This window comes from Eublepharis macularius, chromosome 1 (assembly GCF_028583425.1).
Source record: "Eublepharis macularius isolate TG4126 chromosome 1, MPM_Emac_v1.0, whole genome shotgun sequence".
NCBI lineage: Eukaryota > Metazoa > Chordata > Lepidosauria > Squamata > Eublepharidae > Eublepharis > Eublepharis macularius.
In genome coordinates this window covers 227,690,658-227,711,381 of record NC_072790.1, presented here as the reverse complement: position 1 = coordinate 227,711,381, position 20,724 = coordinate 227,690,658, and the positions used below count along the sequence as shown (strand labels likewise).

Below are 20,724 nucleotides of genomic sequence, written 5' to 3'. Positions count from 1 at the left end.
ACCAATGAATTTTAAAAAAAACCCTCTGAGCCTGCACAGAGTTCCTTTTCCCAGCAAGATTATGAGGAAGTGCTTTCTTGGCAAAAGGCAGCATTGAACAGCACCTGCAAGCTCTCATATTCGGAGATTAAGCACTGCCAAGCGGATACAGCTTAAGTCAGTCGTCCACCACAGCGTAGCAAAGCAAACAGAGGTGTCTGTGGCATGGATGGATTAGCAAGCAAGGGACTGCCAGCCATCCCTGTGCAGTGGCCCATGCTCACTCCCACGGCAGGAGGAAGCAGTGTGGCAGGCAGCTCGGCTGTTTGCTGCCTGTCCTCGCTCCAGGGGCCAAGAGAAGCAGAGAGACAGAGCTAAGCTGCTTATGGTCCTCGGTAAGTGCAGGGATTGGCCATGGATCAGCTACCCCCACCAGGAAGAAAGAAGGGGCATGCCGTCACCTCTTGAGGCACAGAAAGCCTTTCCAGTAGAGATATCAGCGAAGCAGGGATAGCTGGAGATCCCCACATTACCTCTGTTCTGCCTGGACCGTTTTAGCTCCCTTTCCCAGTCCTTTCATGAGCTAAAATCTCATGAACGCCTCTCTGAAATTTCATGAGCTGAAAGCAAGTAGGATTGGGAGGGGGGTTAGAACAGGAGGAAAATAAGGTCCACTTTCAGAGAAGAAAGTAACATACGAGTACTGGGCAAGAGGAGAGATGAAGGACCCCTTTCCAATTCTTTAGCTCCTACTCTCCTTTACAGAACAACTGGAGTCCCAAACCCCCCAGTCCCACTTGGAGGGGCTGTGGGAAAGTGGCACAGCATCTGCTCTGTAGGCAGGTTCAATTCCCTGGCATCTCCAGAATGCTGATGCAGGGCAGGGAGAGCTCCTGCCCCCCTCCAGCTATTTTCTGCATTGAAACAGTGCTGGGGGGAGTTATTTTCCCATTTTGTTGCTCCATGTGGAGTATTTTGTGCATATGGAGCAGCAAAAATGGAGAAACAACTTCCCACCATGTGGCTGCAGGGAACTTGAGTTGGGTCTGGGGAACCTGAAGCTAATTCTTTAAAAAGTGAACATTTCGTTTTGCTCTGAGTATAAAGCAGCTTCAAGGGTTCACTTCCTCGGCTCAACAATTTCAGTGTCTACAACTGGGTTTAGATCTCAGGGTTCTGGGTTCGAATCTTGTCCCATATGCTCTCTGTTCACTCTTGGGTAAAGCTTTGGAAAGGTGCTTGCGAGTAGCATCTTCTCAGAAGTGGGAACATAACCAGAGTTACGAGATCGCTTGTACGCCATCCACAGTTTTAGGCTGGCATCTTCTTTCTAGGCTTTCCACTTTTTGTGTGATTTTGCAAGAGAAACCACACTGGTGCAAAAACAAACAAGGGTCTACTGGCATCTGAAAGACTAACAAGATTTTATTCTTCCAGAAGGTCTCGTGGAGCTGAAACTGAACCTCGTTAGCCTTTAAGGTGTTGCTAGACTCTTTTTGGTTTCTGCTGCAACAGACTAACATGGAATTATGACACTGGTACAAACCAGAGGCCACACGTGAAAGCCAGATGTGGATAGTGCAGGAATCTGTGGCTGTTCCAAGCAACTGTAGCAGGTGATCCACTGGAGAGGTTACCAAGAAACACAACTCTCTGGAGCATACACTGCCTCACCGGCACCCTTAACATTATTTTCCCCTAACCCCAACATGTGGATACTTAAACTACTTGTGCCTCATCCCTTACCTGCCCCCACCCTTGCAGCTGAAATTATTTGGCTCTGGATAATCCAAAGATTGTAAAATACTATAATCTAGACCAGGGCTTTTTTCCTGGGAAAAGAGGTGGTGGAACTCAGTGGGTTGCCCTCGGAGAAAATGGTCACATGGCTGGTGGCCCCGCACCCCTGATCTCCAGACAGAGGGGAGTTTAGATTGTCCTCCGCTTGGCGGTGCAGAGGACAATCTAAACTCCCCTCTGTCTGGAGATCAGGGGGTGGGGCCACCAGCCATGTGATCATTTTCAAGAGTTTCCAGAACTCCGTTCCAACAAGTTCCAGCTGAAAAAAAGCCCTGATCTAGACTCAGAAGCAGCCAGTCTTGTCTCAATCTGGGCAAGAGAGGAGATTAGAGGAGAAGGCGACAATGAAGAAAGAAAAGGAAGAAAAAGAAGAGCAGGACAGAGTCACAAACAAGCAGATAGATCAAGCCCCTCTTCTGAGAGGGAGGAAGGGCAGCAATGAAAGAAGCCGAGTTCTGAAGCTCTGCACCATTATAGTTAACTAATGAGTGCTCTCATACGAGGGTGAGAGAAACAGAAAGAATCCCACAAAGAGGATCAGGGCTCCAAGGCCCAATCCCTGCTACAGTACGTTGAAAGGAGAGAGCCTAAGCATGCGAAGTGCATTCCCTGTTCTTACAGCCGACTCTCACACGCCAAGAATTCCAGTCAGGGAGCGAGCAACTTCCAAGCAGGCTACAGCCCTACCACCTTTCATTTTACCACAGGCTCTCTGGAGGAGCAATTAGCGCTAGTCTAGCATAGTGATTAGACTAGGATCTAAGAGACCGAGGTTTGAATCCTCACTCTGCCATGGAAGCTCGCAGGATGACCTTGGGCCAGTCACACACACACACTGCCTAACTTACCTCACAGGGTTGTAGTGAGGATAAAATGGAGAGGAGAATCGGGAAAGCTGTTTTGGGTCTCCAGCAAGGAGAAAGGTGGGGCCTAAACAAAGTGAATAACAATAAGTAAATAATAAAAGTATCACACTTCTAGCTACCTGAAAGAAGATCATATGGGGGAACAGCCCAGGGGCATGGAGTCCTCCTCTTTCCCCCACACTGAGATTTCTGCAGTCCTACAGAATGGAGGAAAAGCTCCATTCTAAGCCAAGCAAGAAAGATAGGAAAGGGGGCCCTGCACCTTTCAAGGCAGGGAGAATTTTGGCAGATGCAGCTTCCCTCCACATGGCTGAACAGACACAGGACCCCTTCTGATGTATGAACAGCTAATAACTTTACAGCAAAGTCTAAATGCTGAAGGGAAGAAAGGAGGGATCAGGAAGCTGAACTTTAGCTCCAGGAGGTCAGAACAACTGAGCCCAGAACTGGGCCTTGAAGATTTGGAGGGGTGAGAGGGGAACTGCAGCAGGCCTTGATGATCCGCTTAGATGTTCAAGTTTGCCATCCACATGCCAAAACCTTCTCTGCCTAACCCCAGGCAGTCGGCAAATGCTCAGAGACCTCATCATCCTTATTATACCACATGGTTCACGGCACTGAAAACATATTCTAGGTTTGGTGGTGATCTGGTTTAAAAGACACTCTGGCATGACCCCCCAGGTGCAATCAAGCTCAATTGTGAAAAGAGGGTGATGATGAAAAGGAAAGAAAAGGGAGCTTGATTTGGGAAAGCAGGGGCAGGGGAGGGCATAGGAACCAGGACGCCTGGGTTCTCTTACTCGAGTTCTTGGGATCTAGGCCTCCTAGGCCCAGACAAGAGACGTTCCCAGCAACTGTACTAAAATGGATGATTAAAAAGGTACTGGGAATGAGGCATGGAGAAGACTCACTCTGAAAATAAAGGCCCCCAAACGCTTGCCTAACCCACACCCCTCCCCTGCTAGCAACAAAAGGAAGATGTCACTCAGTTGCCAGTTATTAATTCCTAATGCCACAATTACTTCATTACGTCGCAGGCACATCAATGAATAGCTGGAGGTTTGCAAAGGCAAACAGGCAGCAGAGTCAAAAATTAATTTACAAAGTGGAGCAATTTTGTCTAGTGGAAGCATCAATTTGTGCTTTTTTAAACTTCTAAGGCCCTCGTAACTAAGTTGCCGTGGGAAGCAGAGCTGTGCGTGGCTTAATCTGTGCCTGCCGCCCTTGCGTGTGGCATCTGAAGAGGCAGCAAAGAAGAAGATACTCACATACTCGGTGTTGGGATCTAACAAAGACACCCTCCCACAGCCATACAGGCAATTTTCTTTGGGAAGGAGATTTTCCCTGCCTCTGCTCTGCATTTTCCCAAACCTGTCTTAGAACGACGGTCTTTCTTACAAGATCACAGCAATAGTTTGGAGGGGAAGGTGCAAACTGGTGCCATTTCCTCCCACTGCCAGAGGGCTTTTTGCCATGTTTGTTTTTAAATTATTGGTAGTGCGTATATTGTGATAGTGTTCAAACGCTACAGCAATATAAGAAGTAGCTACAACAATATAAGAAGTACCGACAAAAGATATAGCAAAGGTCCTGCCTAAGGTGAGGGAAAGGGGGGAACGGTGGGTGTAAGGGGAAAGAATAGGAAATTGCTCTGAGGAAGCGTTCTGTTGCCGCTGCAAATGCCTTGGCTACAGTGAGAGCAAAACAGGGAATCTGCCTAATGCAGGAGCAATTCAGATAATATACTGGGAAGATGGGGACCAGAACTCACAGAAATGTTTCAAAATCCAATCATCAGGCATGCAGAGGTGGATTGGATGGGGATCCTGACCTGAGTCAGGAGGAGAGGGGAGAACTCTCCTCACACCATTCTCCCGACCTGAAATAGCCTAGGCTTGCTGCTGGTGTAGTGGTTGGAGTGTCAGAGTAGAATCTGGGAGACCCAGGTTTGAGTCCCTATTCTGTCAAGCAAGCTTGCTGGGTGACCTTGAGCCAATCACATCTTCTACCTATCTCACAAGGTTGTAGTGAAGATAAAATGGAAGATAGAAGGCAACATATAAAGAAAGTAAATAAATAAAATTTGTCCTGCTGTGTGAATATATACAGGTACTCATATCTTTGCCCCAGCGGGGCATACAGCAGCTGTCCTGGATTATCAGGAAAGTGGTGGTGCGGGAGTTAACAAGCCACATCTCCCACCATTCCAGACCATGCTGCCATGTGCCCAATAGTTGATTAAAAAAGAAGCAGCAGCAGCAGCCATGCGGGGAACTCCGGCAGCAACATTCCCAGGGTCTCATCTGATGTGACCAGACGAGGGTTATATCTATGCATGTTTAGTCAGGAATAAACCCCACTGGTCTTGCACCCAGGTAACCGCCAACGGGACTGGAGCTTTGCTTGCAGGACAGCTGGATTATTCAATTTCCTCACACTGAAACCATTACCTGAAAAAGTGTGATATTTTGACCGTCTTTAATGAGGCCATCTATCTTTTCTAACTCCTTAAAAGGGGGTTCAGTTCAGACTAGGACAAAGCTCACCATTGGAATTTAGTTTGTTTTAGGACTAAAACCTCAAATAGGAAGTGATAAAAATGGGCTTTTGAGCACAGATAGAATCCTCTTCCTGCACCAGATGTGCTATACAGACCTGCAGGGCTTTTTTTCCTAGGAATAGAGGTGGTGGAACGCAGTGGTGTAGTGTGGGTTGCCACCTCCAGGGGCAACTCCAGGCAGGAGGCGGCGCCCCTGGCACCACACACGTGTGCTCCTGGGACCACACAATGACATCACTTCTGGGAAGTGATGTCATTACGCAGAGTGTGGCTGCCCCCAAGAGTGCTCCTGTGATTTGGGCCCAATCACAATTGGGGGGTGCCAATTGCGCAGCACAGCTGGGCCATGGCCCAGTGCCTTGGGGGCTGAGTAAACAAGTGTGCCACCCGGACAAGCCGCAGCCTGCTGCTTCACCCCCAGGAGGATGCACACCGCCCAGATGAGGTGTGGTGTGTTACTCCGTGCTGTCTCAGGCAGCTGCAAGGCAGGGGAGCCCACAGCACTGCCAAGCATTGCCTGGAAGGATCACAGAGCAGATGACTGCGTAGCCCGTGGCTCAGCTTATCTTCTCCCCCACAAAGAGGAGGCAAAGGCCAAGGGTGCCCTAATGGGCCCAGTTGAGTCCACTCCTGCACCCAGGGCGGGGGGATCAGCTTGGGGGTGGGGGAAGCCTTTGCTGGAGGCAGGCATCCCAAACCGCCTCCCTGATGGAGCGGAAGGGGGGAGGCGTTTGGCATGGGCCAGCACACCATTCCCCCACCCTCCTACCATGTGTGTTCCCCCACCCACAGGCTTACTGGGATCCAGCAAAAGCATCCCAAAATAGAATCCCTCTTCCAAAATAGCCATTCCCACCAGGGGAACTGATTGTCAGGGCTCGCTGTGGACGCCACTGGGCAGGATGCCAGCGTGCCTGGCTCCAACTTCAGGGGGGTGCTAAGGAAACTGCAGGACCCTGCTCTGTGGAAGGAGGGGCAGTATACTTCACCCTGGCTCCCACTCAGTCCACTCACTGGCCTGCTCAACCTAACCTCCTCCTCACCACTCTTACTCTCCTCCGTCAACTTTCCTCCTCACCTCCCCCACACGCTCTCATATCTCATCACTCCTACACAACCCACCACACTCTGTGGGTGGACTTCCCTTATATCCTGCCCTTTATCCCAGGCTCCACCTGCCAGGCCACACCCCTCTTTTGCCTTCCAGCACTGGTCTGGGCTGCCTCAAGCAGTTGCAGCTGGGGTAGCTAATTTGGCTGCGTTGAACAGCTACAGCTGTACTTTCTTGGCTGGCTGCCAAGCTTCCTCTGTTCTGAGCTTCAACAGCCTCAGCTGGTCTCTATTTCTCCCTTCCTCCCTGTTTGCAGCTTGGGGGCATGACCCTGTGCTGCTTCTGCTGTCCTGCCGATAAGGTAGCTATCTGGCTGTCCCTATTTCTTATGCTTTCTCTCTCTGCTCTGGCCCCCTCCTGGCTGTCCTTACTTCCCCTGTCAGGGCTCTTTAGTCTCCCACTGGAGGGTGGGGCTGGCTGGCTTCCACCTGCTCCTTCTGATTTTCTGGGGCTTGGGAGCTGTTCCACCTTCTTGTGGCTGGGTTGCCTCTTTCTCCCCTTGGGCAGGGGCTTCCAGTACCTCTACCCCCTTGTTGGGTTCCTGTTGCCCTTTGTGCAACAGGTGTGGGTTCCTGTTGCCCTTTGGGGTGGGGTTTGGTGGCGTGCCCCTGGCTGGTCTCTCCCTCTGGCTCCTTTTTCCCTTCCCTTTCTGCTGGCTGGAGCTGCACCCCCTCCCAGGGGCTTCCTGTGCCTGCTGCTGGCGTCCTATCAGCTTTCAGGTAAGGGGGCTGGGGCAAGTCCAGGGTGCTTGAGGTGCTCAACCCCGGACACTGATCTCTGTCTGGGGATCGGGGAGGTGGAGCCACTACATATGTGATTTCTTTTGAGAGGTCCTGGAATGCCGTTCCACCGTGTTCTAGCAGGAAAACAGGCCTGCAGACATGATTAAGTGTTAAATCAGGATGCCCAAACTAGGGTACAGTTCAGTGGTGCCAAATCTGACCAGGTTTGGGGTCCGGTCAGTGCCTAGATAACAGACCTGATGGGGACTCCAAGGTACCCTGCCTGGAGTTCTTTGACAAAAGGTTGGATAGAAAAGGAATTTAAAAATATATATAAACACAGGTCAAAGCCAGAATGTGAAATTATGCTTTGAAGAGGGTATGCAAACCCGCTTGCATTTAATTATGCTTAAACGGTGCTATGCCTGCGAAGAGCAAGCCGTGCTCAAGGCTGTTTTCCTCCCTCTCCAACCATTTTTGTTTGCAAGAGATGAGAAGACCTCCACAGTGATTCCCTAAACATGGCCTTCATCAGCAGACCTTAGCCACAGTCTCCCTGGGGTGCTTAACTGCTAACCGCGGTTAAGTGCTATGTCAGCATTGGGTCAAATTTGGGTACACCCATCTTTTCAGAGATCCAGGCAGACTGTAAGTCCAGCACTTAGCTGTACAGGAATGAGCAAGACCTTCAATGCAGACAGACACAGTTGGAAGGGGCTTTGTGGATCTTTTAGTCCAAACCCCTGTTCAGTGCAGGATTATCCAAAGCCAGAGCATTTCCCACTGATAAACTCCGGTGAGGACAAGTCCACCCACTCATCAGCCCTAGATAATCAATTCCACCACTGAAAACTAAAGCCCATTCACCTTAGCCTTGCCCTCCCAAGCATCAACAGAGACGCCTTTGCCCTGTTCCATGTGACAGCTATTCAGGAATACACTCACATCCCGAAGGTGCTCTCAGACCTCCATGTTAAACCTACACATTTCTTCAACCTTTCCCCATAGGATCTGCTTCCCAGAACCCTGGCCATCTTCCCCACCTTCCTCTCAACCCATTCCACCTGGGCAACCTCTTTCTTAAAGTCCAGTAGTGATCATGAACCATGACTTTATAAGTCAGAGAAAAGACCTTTTCAGATGTTACATCATCACGGACAGGGAGCACGGCAAACGCATATATCAGGAGCACACATGATGCTCCTGATGCATGCTGTCTCTATGTTGTCTGGACAAGGACAATACATGTACTTTGTGCATGCGCGCACACACACACACACAGCTTCATTCCACATGAACTGACTCCTGGATTTTTCAGGGATTCCAGTTTGTGCATACTGAAACTACAAGCACATGTAAAGTGCATGCATTGCCTGTTTAGGAAACATGGCAACCATGCATATCAAAAGCATCGGGGGGTAGTGAATGTGCTCTTGATATACATAGTTGCCAGTCTCCTTGTAAGTGTAGATGTCATGCCTATGGCAGGAGTCCCCATCATTTTTAAAAAGCTGTTTCAGAAGCAGCCCCCACATGTGCCTGGCAAAACTCGGTGCTGCTGGCATCCTCCCCAGCTGCTGCACATGACACCGTGCCGAGCGCAGGAGCACTGCCACCACTGGTGGCCCGTCAGCAGGTGTGATAAACAGCCCAGCTCTGCCCGTGACAAGGGCCTGTGGATGTTGCCGCCATTCTGCTCTGGCGATGTACTGTTCTCCTTCCCCTTGGTGACCTCCATCCATCTCCCTGGCATGCAAGGCCGGCCTGAGAAGCGCTTGGACACGCCTGAGCTCCCCCGCTGGCTAGGAACCTGCCTGGCTACACGAGAGGCAGTTGGTAAAGGAAGGTGTTTGGGGGGGGGGAGATGTGAAAGTGGGGGCAGCTGTTTTGCAGCTGGGCACAGGCAGACCCTGGAGATCCCTGGCATGCAGAGAAAGGGCTTGGGAGCAGGCACGGTCCCCCCTCTGGCAGGCATGCTTTTTTGTCACTGGCATGATCGAAAAAGAAAAGGGCTCCTCAAGAGTCACCGACCACTAGATATTAGTGTTACAATCTAGGGCCCAATCTGGAAAGACGACATCCAAGACACTGAAGAGGGAGCGACTCGATCCGGCGCTTCTCTTTTTAGAAGGAAGGCAGTTTATTGTGTGGGTGTGATATATTAGCCTCCTCCTCCAACAACAACTCCCCCCCCCTCCTTTCTGGAGCAAGAATGGCTCTCCTGTGGCTGAGCGCAGCATCGATCCTGCCTCCACTCTGCAAGGCCATTACTTGCAGGGAAAGGAAAGCAGTGGGGGATGAGGGGGCAGGGTTGTGGGGTGATGGCTGCGGGTGGGGGGAACAATCGCATTGCAGAGGTAGGCTCTTCTCTCTCTCTCTGTCTTCTCTGCCTCCTGTCCTTCCCAAATTCTCCCAGCCTGCATATCCATTTAGTTGCCTGGGGATGGGAGTGCTCCCTTTTCAAAGGAATGAGATCCCCCCCCCCGCAAATGACCCTGACAACATTCATGCCAAATGGTTGGAGAAGACTAGGGCAACTTGGGAACTTTCCAATCCTATGTAATGTCCCATATGTTGTGACTACACACATGCCCTGAATAAATGTCTTTGTACACGTAGGCACAGCACAGTAGCTCCAGGTGGCTGAAACCCCAAGAAGCTGAACTGACTCCAATAATCCTGATCCTTGCTTATTGGATGCCCCTTTCTGTTGGCTGCATTGACTTACACTGCGTAATCCGCCGTGTCAGTAAGGAAGGGGGACTGTAAATAACATAAATAACACACACACAGAGACACATCAAGAGCCAGTGATGTAGTGGTTAGGATGTCAGACAAGGATCTGGGAGATCCAGGTTCGAATCCCCACTCTGCCATGGAATCCCAGGATCTGGGAGACCCAAGGATCTGGGAGACCCAGGTTTGAATCCCCTCTCTGCCATGGAATCTCGCTGGGAGAACTTGGGCCAGTCACTCTCCCTCTCTCTCTCTTTGCTTAACCTACCTCACAGGGCAGTTGTTGTGAAGATAAAACAGAGGAGTGGAGAATGATGTTGTATGGCTGCTTTGCGTAGACAGGTGTATATTGAAGTATACTGATTTCAGCCCAGACCAGTTGAGCTCAAGGCTTATGAAATCCACCCCACAAAAGATGGATTTCTCAGAAAAAAAAGAGAAAAAAACCCTTAGGCTCAGACTTGGACAGAAGCGTATTTGCATGAGTACAACTGCAGAGGTGAACAACCCTTCCCACACTCCTGCCCTATCATGGTATGGAGAAGGTGGTCTCTCAAGTGACAGCCAAGTTTGATTCCCTGCTCTGCCACAGAAACCCACTGGGTGACCTTGGGCCAGACACAAACTCTCAACCTAACCTACCTCATAGGGTTGTTGTGAGGGGGCAAGTGAAGGAGAGGAGAATGATGTAAGCCACTTTGGGTTCCCACTGGGCAGAAAGGCAGGATATAAATGAAGCAAAAACAAGTGGAGCGGGGAAGCCCTGTAGTGCCTGATAGGGCACACCAGCTGTTTACTTATTAATGATACTTGGAGCCCACCCCTTCTCCCCAAAATGACTCAAGGACTCTCCCACTAGTGCTATTTTGTTTGGGAGAAAAGAGGGTTTATATTTAAGTAAATAAATACGGGCAGGGAATGGGATCTTCAGCAGTAACACAATCCAGGCACTTTTGGGCTTTTACCTACATGCATGAGCTGGCTGGTGGTCCAAGAAGCAGCCCCTCCTGCTGGTTATGGTCCATGCATGGGACCCCTGCCTCATTCACCGCACACTGCTTAACACTGAAAGCTTCTGGAGCTCTTCCTGTCCCCCCCCAACCCTACCCTCTGATCCCATGGAATGGTCGAAGGGCACTTGATTGCAGGTACCCTGCCGAGGCTAAGCAGAAACGATCTGGTCAGGGGCTGCAATGGGGGACCTCCTGGGAAGGCCCATACCTTGGATTTCTGGGATAGAAGAAAGGGGGTTTATCAGTGCAGCAATTTAGGGTTGGACAAATCCTGATCACCTGTGATGCCGACTGTTTTCAGCAGGGATTTTATTGTAGTGTTTCTCGGCAGTTTGCAGTGGAAGTTAAAAAGGTTGGATCCCACCAGTGAAAAGGGAAGAAAGAGGTCTTCTTTGACTACTAAAAAGGCTACATTTGGGATCATAAGACCGGCATGAACAGAAGCCATGTGAGATGGGGGCTGTAACAAGGAGGGGAATTTGCCAAGATTGAGTGGAAAAACTCTGTCTGGATCGAATCCAATGCTTAATCCATTTTGCAACAGCATGTTTTGTTGGATGCCACAGAAAAATAAATACATGAAGTTCTTGTCATTGCTTGTTTATATATAAACTATACTCCATTCAACTATAGTGGATGGATTCATTTCTTAACCACTTACTTTCTTTATTCAATTAAATGGAGCTTTTTAATGGAATGAAGAGAAACTGGAAAGAAGTTAGGCTAGGATTAGAGATTAGCATTTTGTTGTGGTGAGGACAATCAGGGTTGGTGGTGGACAGTGCCATCCAGTCACAGCCAACTTATGGCGACCCAGTAGGGTTTTTATGGTAAGAGATGAACGGAGATGGTTTGCCGTTGCCTGCCTATGCACAGAGGCTCTGAACTTCCTCGGTAGTCTCCAATCCACCAAGTACTAATCAGGGCCAACCCTGCTTAGCTTCATGAGATCTGATGAGATTCGGCTACCTTGGGCTGTCCAGGTCAGGGATGTAGATATATTACAAGGAAATAGTGTATAAATAAAACATGGTAATCCCTGTATTTATTTATATACTATAACAGTTTTGCCATTGCTTTGTAAAAAATGACTAGAAACTATGAAGAGGCTAGGCTTTAGTTTTGTGGTAGCAATAATTAAGAAAATTTGGCCATTAAATTAGGAAAAATGGAGTCTGGCTTCTAAATGTTGGGGCTGGCTCCAAAAGCACAAGAAAAATTGTCATTAAAAGTCGCTCTGTGCATGTTCTAAGTCTCCCCGCCCCCCACTATTTCCAGTCTTCATGAGCTCTCTCTACCCCTACTGCTGAATTGCAACTGATAATGAAGCTCAAGACAATGCGTCCACCTGGACGGAATCAAGACCTAGGCTTCCTGTTTCATTCCCAATGCTGATTTCTCCACACACCCTGCCTCTGCATACCCCACCCTATCCAATCATACCTGCTATTGTCATTTACTGGCTGTTATCATTTACCTGCTATTGTCATACGGCATCTGAAATCACTCCACCCATCAAGATATAAAGACCGATGGACTCACATTCTAGCGGTATCTGAAGAAGTGAGCTGTGACTCGTAAAAGCTCATACCCTACCACAAATTTTGTTAAGTCTTATAGGTGCTACTGGACTCTTGCTCTTTCCTACTACCCCTATTGCATCAGGAGAAAGTGTAATGGTTTTATACTTTAGCCTGAAGTTCAATAGCCTGTGGTTGGGCTGACGGAGGCTCGAGCAATTGCTGTGGAATCTCCTCAGGAGCTCTGCCTACGGAAATGACAGCCATAATAACAATGATCACCGGCCGCCAAAGGGCTAGTTCTTGACCTCTTCCCAGCAGGGTTCCTCAGTACCCACAGGGTTTCTTGCTGTGTGCAGGGGGGGGGGAGGTCTTTTGCCAAAAGTTGCCTACAGAGACGATGCTTTTTGCCTAAAGGGGGGCACCCAATGAAGTGAATTTTCTCAAGGAGAGGTGAGAGAGCCCTAGCCTGATTGGCCCCCACAGTTTCCAAGCTATGAACCCAGTTGTGTGTATGTGGTGGTGGGGGTGGGTGGGAGTACAGACTGTGGTGTGTTTCAACTGAAGGGGCTCAGGGTTAAAGTTAAGCCCAGCCCTGTGGTTCTGCAAGGAGAAAAAATTGTAAATTCACAGGGGAAAAAATCCATGTACACACACACACACATTTTGGGTGAGACGGATTAGCCCCATTCATCAGCACAACAGTGCCGCAGGGACACTAACACACCTTGTGCACAAGACCTCTCCTTTGTTCTCCCCTGGTAGCCAGGATTAGACTCCCAGACACTGGGAGGGTCTGAAAGAAAGCAGGTGCCCTGCAAAAATGGCTGGATGGTTACAGGGTGTTCGAGAGTAAATAATCCCCACTAAGTGGCCCTGAGTAGGTGCCCTGAGCCATTGTGTTCTATGCAAAACAAGGGCTGCACATCAGCGCTCTTTGTGTGCAGAACAAAGCAAGAGCTTGCAAAATGCTGCACATCACACAGGCCATGTGCTGGACAGGGAGAAATGCCAGCTGATCGCACAGACAGGCACATGCGTGCGCGCGCACACAGCATGAAACACACACAAGAGGGCCCAGTGTCCCCTGCCAATCAGCTGCGCTTGCTGTCTCCTAAGCAAAGCTGCACAGGGGTGTGCTGGCAGGAGCCATTGTGCAAGTGTCACAGCTAAAGCACATCTCCTAGACTCCGAGGGCTCCAGCAGAGAGGGGCTTTGTCTGCAGTGGCAGCTGTGAGCAGCCACCAGGAAGGAGGAAAGGAAGAGAACGCAGGAGAGTAAATGCTTTCCTTTTCACCTGCCTGGGGCGAGCCCAAATGCTGCCTATGCACGGAAGAGGCCTTGACATTTGTGCCCGAGAGCAGATAATGGGAGTCACGTTGGTCTGGAAGCCACCTCCTCTGACCCAAAAGACCCATCCTCAAGACCCTAGGTGATGGTGGCTGCGCAGTGGCCAGGGAATGGTGTGGGTGATCTCACAATATGGCAGTCCATGGGTGGAATGCCACATTCTGCCCCCCAAGAGCCAAAGGGGGGCAGAATATGACTGATGGAGCATGTTCCAGCCAGAATTTCTCCCACACAAGTCCTACTGGAATGAACTGGAGCTACACCAGAGCACTACTGGGGGCTCAAAAAGAAAAAGAGGTTAGACACTCAAATAGAGAGAGGCCTAGCAGTATTTATAAACCATGGTCGTGAAATGCTGCTATGAATAGAGGGTATATAGATATAAATATCCAATCCTGGGAACATGACTGGTGTTGAACATCTCCTTCACAGGAGCTGCCCCAAGACCTCTTGGAGACAACATGCTGGACAGTAAGACAGTGGACAGTCTGAATTTAAGAAAATAATAATGACACCTCCTTGAATATGTTGCAGCGGGCGGGGGGGGGCACAGAACCATCCTCACAAGGAAGGTTGTGTGAGACACATTTCTGAAAGAGATTCCTTGAGGAACCAGATTCTCTCTCTCTCTCTCTCTCTTACACACACATGTCCCCTTTTACCATTGGACTGTCCCATCTTTCATCTATAGAGCAGACCCTGCCTGTGACACTTTGACTGGCCAATGCAGGTTGACTTTTCCCTGCCCGCCTCCATGAAGGGTTAGAGAGATAGGGGCCGGGACATGATATGAGCTGGCAGGGGGGCAGCAAAAGAGAAGAAGAGTGTGCAATTCTTGCACATCTCAAGAAGGCTCAGTCTGCCTGCCTTCGCACCCCCACCCAAGGTCACAAGTGCACAACAGACAAAGGGAGCCCGACTCCCTTTTGCCCAGAAACAGGTGAAGCGTGCTCTTCCTTTGGCAGTTAAATGGTAGCCCCTATCTAGGCCCTGCTTTTGCCACAGAACACACCTAGACCTTCGTAGGGGAAACTGCCTCAATCAAATTATAACTAACCAGTGAACACGGGGACCTTTGATACAAACAATGCTGACCTCAAATCTTTTGCCCAAGGCTGCAGGGAGGGATCAGGGCTCCGACAGGGAGCAACTCCCCTGCCAGAGGACCTAAGAAGGCGTCTTCCCTCCCAAATCTCCCCTTGCTTTAAGCGACAAACCATCCCCTCCCAAGGCAGAACCCCCGTCTTCTTGGTGCCCAGTTCCCTCACTGGGCACACTCAGGGAACCTTGGCCCAAGGAAAAGACACCGCCACATCTGCGTGAGTAGGTTATGCTGTCGGCTGGCATTAGCCTAGCGGGGCCATGATGAAGAGAAGGATGTGAGATGAAGGCACTAGAGTGGAGCGCAGGCACCCCGGGGGCCTGCTTGACACGCCGGGCACTCCCCCAGCCAGCATGCCTGCTCTCCTGCCACGCAGCATTAGTAGCGGCACCTTCGCTTGGCACATGCCACAGGGCAGTCAGAGAGACAAGGGTGTCCTTGTGAGAGTGCCAAGATGAAGCAAACTTCTGCGCTGCCCCACCATCCTTTCCTTGGCTGGAACGGGAGAAACGCTCGTGCTGAAGGTGCAGTAAAGAAGACAAAGTCCTAGTATATACCACTTCCCCCTTCTGCCATGCTACCCGATGGACAGGATCAAACTCTGACTTGGGTAGCCTCTTTGGCAAGTCCTTCTCGCCTGCTCATACTGCAATGGCCTCTGGTGATAAACAATAATGGAACCAAACTGAAGCTGCCTGACACACAAAAATAAGAAGCAGTCCCCTCCCACCCCAGAAGCTAGCACGGAAACCCAGGCTATCAGTCCCCCTTGCCTCCCTCTCCAAACTTAGGGTAGTTCCTCTTTTTGGAAAAGATCTGAGTTTCTAGAATGGAGAAGGTGGTCCTGGGTAGCACCCAAGAGGCATGGGCTTCAAATCTCTGCTTGATCATGGAGATCAAGGGGCCAGCCTCAGTTTCTACCACCTGCAAAATGGGAAGAAATAATGCCCCAGGCTGATGGCTCTGCTCAAACACAAAACAAATTCGGAAGCTTTGGGGGGAAACTTTGATTCCTTGTGAGTAATCATAAATGAGTAACGAAAGAATTAGGGTGATAGACAAATCTGCAAGTATTTTGACACTCTGTGCAAGGAAAGAATCTGGGATAGATTAAGCACCCTGAGAAAACGAACCAGGTTTTTTAAAAAAAAACCAAGTTCCTCTCTCTCCTGGCAGCAATAATAGGCAAGAAGAGAGCAGACAATGAACTAGTGGCATCCTGTGTGCTAGTAAAATTTCCAACAGGCCACAGATTCGAGGAAGGGGCTTTACTGCCTGAGCCTTCCACATGACAGGCAGAAGCAGAATTAATTATCCAAAATTGCTTAATGTCTATAATTTCTGTAGGTTATAGAAAAGCACCTGCTTTTCTTGGTGCAAAACCTGTTTGATTTTAGCAATGCAGCTGCAGAAATGCAAATGAAGCAATTTCCCTTTCTTCAAAAAAAGAGGGAAACTTAGAAAAGGGGTCTGTGCCCTCAGCAATCTACCCTGCCCCCTTGACACTAAAGACAAGCCATTCTCGCCTTGAAAAAGCGAAGAGGAAGTGGACTGTAGCATGCAGTGCTTGGAGTGAAGGTCTGTGAGCCAGAGGCACCTTCCCGCATCTTCAACTGCTTCCTCTTGGGACCCCAGCTTGGCATCTCCCAAATCTAGAGTCTATGCAAAATTCTGCCCCTGGGGAGATTTCATCTGGGCATGTCTTCTTAACAGAGAGAAATTAAGTCGCCCCATGCAGGCGAATACATGCTGGCAGATGCATCAAAAGACAGAAAAACCCAATCAAGCCTGACAGGCCATGATGGTCCAGAGAGAGAGAAAGAAGACTATGCGCTCAGCCATTCGGGGTGCCTGACCACAGCAAGAGGCACACGCACAAGAGAGATTAGCCTCCTGCCTCCTGTTCCCCCCTCTAGGCAATGAGTATTTCATTAAGCAACAAGCCCTTCCTCCTCCTCTTCCAATATCATGCACAACCATTAATGCATAAATATTAATAGGAACGACACAGAGATGGACTAGGCGCCTGCGGCCGGTGCAAGATGCTGGGCTTGCACAGGACGAAGAATGAATCAGTTTGTCCAACTTGGAAACCAAGACAAGCAGACAGAAAGTGCAGGATCCTGCCTGCAATCGGCCAGTGGTCTCTTGTAGGCTGCGTGGTTGTCCAAGCAGCCTCCCCATAGTCCATAGTTCCCTTTAAAAACAAATCAACCCCATCACCACCAGCACCACAGCTGTGAATGCTCAAACATGTCTGGAGACCCTGGCTGTGTGAGGGCAGCTTGAGATTATTCAATAGCCTGGAAACTCACCCTTATCAAAAAAGGGAAGTCCTATGACTAAGCTTAAAAAACAGCTGCCAAGGGGGAAAGTATGGTTTGGATTGGGGAAAGGTGGTGAAATCATTAAAAAAAATTCTCTCTCTAGCATGAGGACCCCTGGTCTGGATCCCCACTTCCGGCCGTGGCTGCTTTCTAAGGACCAAATTATACATCTGGAATTCCAGTCAGCATCACAAGTGGGTTGTGCCTAAATGTCAGAAGCCAAGAGGGCCTCTGAGCACATGCAGATTGGCATGGGATGATTCTTTATGGAACCTGATGCTAAGTGTGGAAACTCATCTCATTTGGAATGTCAATAGTCCAACCTAAGACACATAGATTGAAAAATAAGTGGGGCACCTCTAAGCATGCGCATAATGCCTTCCCCCAACCCATTAGAAATCACTGCAAGCTCCCACACCTAAAAACTCCGGGTTGAGTTTCCACTTCAGTGCCTCCCTTTCAAAAATTAAGCTCCAGGAATATTTTCCCAACACAAGCCTCTACTACAGTGATTAATATGGCACTTGGGCAGTGCATACCATCCCGCCAGCAGAAGACGAAAGGTTTGAGCCTTGTGAATGTGCAGGTGTGTGTAAATGCACAGGTGCGTTGGGTCTGTTTGTAACATTGAAGGCACCAGATCCTACTGCATTGTGCAGTTGGCAGAAGAAGTCTCCCCACAAATTCCAGATGTGGGACTCCAATCGAGCAGCTGAAACTCCAAGGCTCAAAAAATTGCTCTCCAAACCCACAAGGGAGATGTCAAGGGACATCTTCTGCCCCAGCCTCTAAAGGGCAAATGAATCCAGTTCTGCAGAAGTGGTCCAAGACTCCCCACCAAGTCTCCTCTCCCAGGAACAGATAGGAACAGCAGTAGGATTTTCAGACTCCAGAAGCAGGCAACTGCTGTCTCAAAACGCCACTCCCTGCTGTGTTGCCCAAGAAGGTATTCTGCAAACCAGCCCACATGAGCTAAGAAAGCCTTTCCCAACAGAACCGGCTAGGGAAGAAAGCTGCAGGGCAGAGAGGCACATAAAGAGCCAGGAACTGGTCTGGCAAAGACTTGCAGAGGGGTGTGTGCGCCATTCGAATCTACTGACCTATTGGCAGGGCCCTCACCTAACACTGGTGGTTGTCCTTGGACCCAGATTCAGTTTGGAAGTCCAGCACATGACATTCACCCTCCCAACCCTGCCTTCCACCTGAGCCCCCCCCCATGATCCAGCCCCCCTCCTTACTATGTGCAGCTGTAAGTAGTCACCGAGCCCTGAGGCGCTGTCCACCCGCACCAAAATGGCGTTCTTCTGATGCGTGCTGAAGCCCACGGCCAGCCGGTCGGCCCGTGTGCTGGGGCGGTCATTGGGAGGCCACGTATATGTGATCAGTGCCCCGCCCTTCCCGAAAATGTACGTCGTGCCAGCTGTAAACATGGAAAAAGAGAGAGAGAGAGAGAAACAGAACGGTTAGAAACAGAGTCATTCCCAGGGTCAGTTCTTCCTCAAGTTTCTCTGCCAGCTGAGACTTGGAAGCTCTGGGCGCCGTTTCATTTGGCCCGGCGGGCACCTGTCATTTTTCAAAATTAAAATATTTATAGGCTGCTTTTCCAACCCACCGCAGTGACTTACAACAAATTCTGATTCCCAGGCAGCAAGCAAAGAAGCCTGCCGAAAAAACAGACGAATGAGAAGGAACAGCTACGCAACCTTCCCTCAAAGTAGTACCCTCCTTCTAAGTTATCTGCCAAATGCCCACCTAAAGAGAACAATCTGAACATTTCATATGGAAAGCAAACAGTGTAACTACCAGGGGAGGGTGTGCCGAAACACTGAAGCTGCCACCCCAAAACAGCAGGCTAGCACTGTGGCTGATCGGCTAGTGCAAAGGGAGAGAGCAACCTGGCGGGCAGCCCTATAAAGATCTGAGGGAGCGAACAGGCACGTAAAGGGAGAGAAGGTCACCATCAATTGAGCTGGCCCCAGACTGGGTATGGCTTTCAAGGCCAAAACCGTTACCTTGCATTGGATGTAGAAACGCAGTGGTAGCCACTGTAGCTGTTCCATAATGAGGGTGATATGCTTTCACGTGTGTGCTCTAACCAACAGGCAAGCTACCCTATTGTGTGCCAACTGTAGCTTCTGGATGGTCTTCGAGGGAAGTCCCACATGGAGCACATTACAACAGCCTAACTGTAAGGTTACAGAAACATAGATCGGCGCAGCCAGACCACAGATCACATACCTGCCTCCGTGCATACAATCGCTCTATCATTGCATTTGCTCTCCCAGGCATGGTCCACTCAATCCTTCTCATACAGGCTGATGCCTTTCCCTGCTTTGGAATTCCTGCTGCACCCCCCCCCCCAGGGAAGGACGGGGTGAACTCCTGCACCTGGATCAGGCATACCATTGTCAATGCACAACTAATTGCCCAGGGATTCGACCCAGCTCACTAGGGGTTGGCCAGCCAGCTCTGAAAACCATCAACAGTCCAGTTTGGGGTATCTGGCCTGGCGAAGTGGCTGGCGAGTGAGTGTGTTGTTCTTAAGGAGAAGCAAATGCTGTCATTGCAAATCCTTGTGTGTGGGGTGGCGGTGGTGGATTGAGCGGCCTTATCTAATTAAAAGGTTTCTGTGCCACTTAACGTAGCCTCATTGGGTTCTCTTAGAAATATCATGAGCTCCAAGCTAGCACTACGCCATTCAAAGCGAGGCCTTGGTAGCTCCAGAACCTTGTGAACGGCTATGCTGAGAGGCACCATTAGCTGAGCAAGCCAGTATAATCTGGAAGCTGGCACCATTTTCTTCCTTGCATCCTTTAACTATTCTTCTCTAGTTTTAGTAACAAACTTGTTGGGCCCCTTCAAATGGCAATAGGCAGGAAATAGAACGGGTCTGCTGGGCATGTAAGGAGTGCCTTCTTGCAGGGACAGAAGTCTGGAGCCTTGTGGCAAGCACAGTCTTGTTTGGCTGACCGTCATCTATTCCAGTCCACCTTAGCACTGAAGTCTGCATTACGGGTTATTCTTGCTTTACAGTCAGCCATTTTTATGCTCCCACCCCAGCAAGTTCACATCTGGCAGGACAATTACGTATCTTTTTATTTTAAGTCTTCATTCACACTTCATCTGAATGTTCATATCATCTTCAGAAACAGATTTAAGATCAATGATAACCAATTGATTAAAAAAAATAATTAATGCAACAAACACCTCCGGCAGTTAAAAAAAACAACAACCCCTAATTACGAAACACCAGAAAACAAAATCTCCTTATTGATAAAGATCAGTCAAAAGATTGTAGAAGCCAAGGAAAATGTCTTTGGGTGAGCTTTTGCAAGGGGGAAACAGTGACATGCCGAAGCAATGAAAGCTGGTGAAGCATAGTGGCCAAGAAACTGAACTATGAACTAAGAAGTCCCTGGTTCAAATCCTACCACTATCACAAACTCACTAGCTGGCCTTAAACAAGCCACACTCTCTGAGCCTCCCCATCCCCACTTTTCAAAATGAGCACAGTAAGTCTGACCAACCTTACAAGGCTGTTGTAAGGAATGCAAGGAGACAAACGTGTGAAGTATTCTGAACCCATGAAAGCACGATACAAACGGCAAGCATCGTTATTATTAGAGCCAGGGCTGAAA

General features: G+C 49.5%; 1 protein-coding gene across 3 annotated transcripts in view; it reads right to left on the bottom strand.

Annotated features, from left to right (window-relative positions):
- Nucleotides 1-20,724, bottom strand: part of NRXN2 (neurexin 2) — a 309,122-nt gene that overhangs the window by 70,558 nt on the left and 217,840 nt on the right. For all 3 annotated transcript variants that reach the window (XM_054990706.1, XM_054990724.1, XM_054990715.1), the window contains one exon: nt 18,325-18,506. In XM_054990706.1, the coding sequence (XP_054846681.1) occupies nt 18,325-18,506 (182 nt within the window). The remainder of the gene's footprint in view (nt 1-18,324; nt 18,507-20,724) is intronic.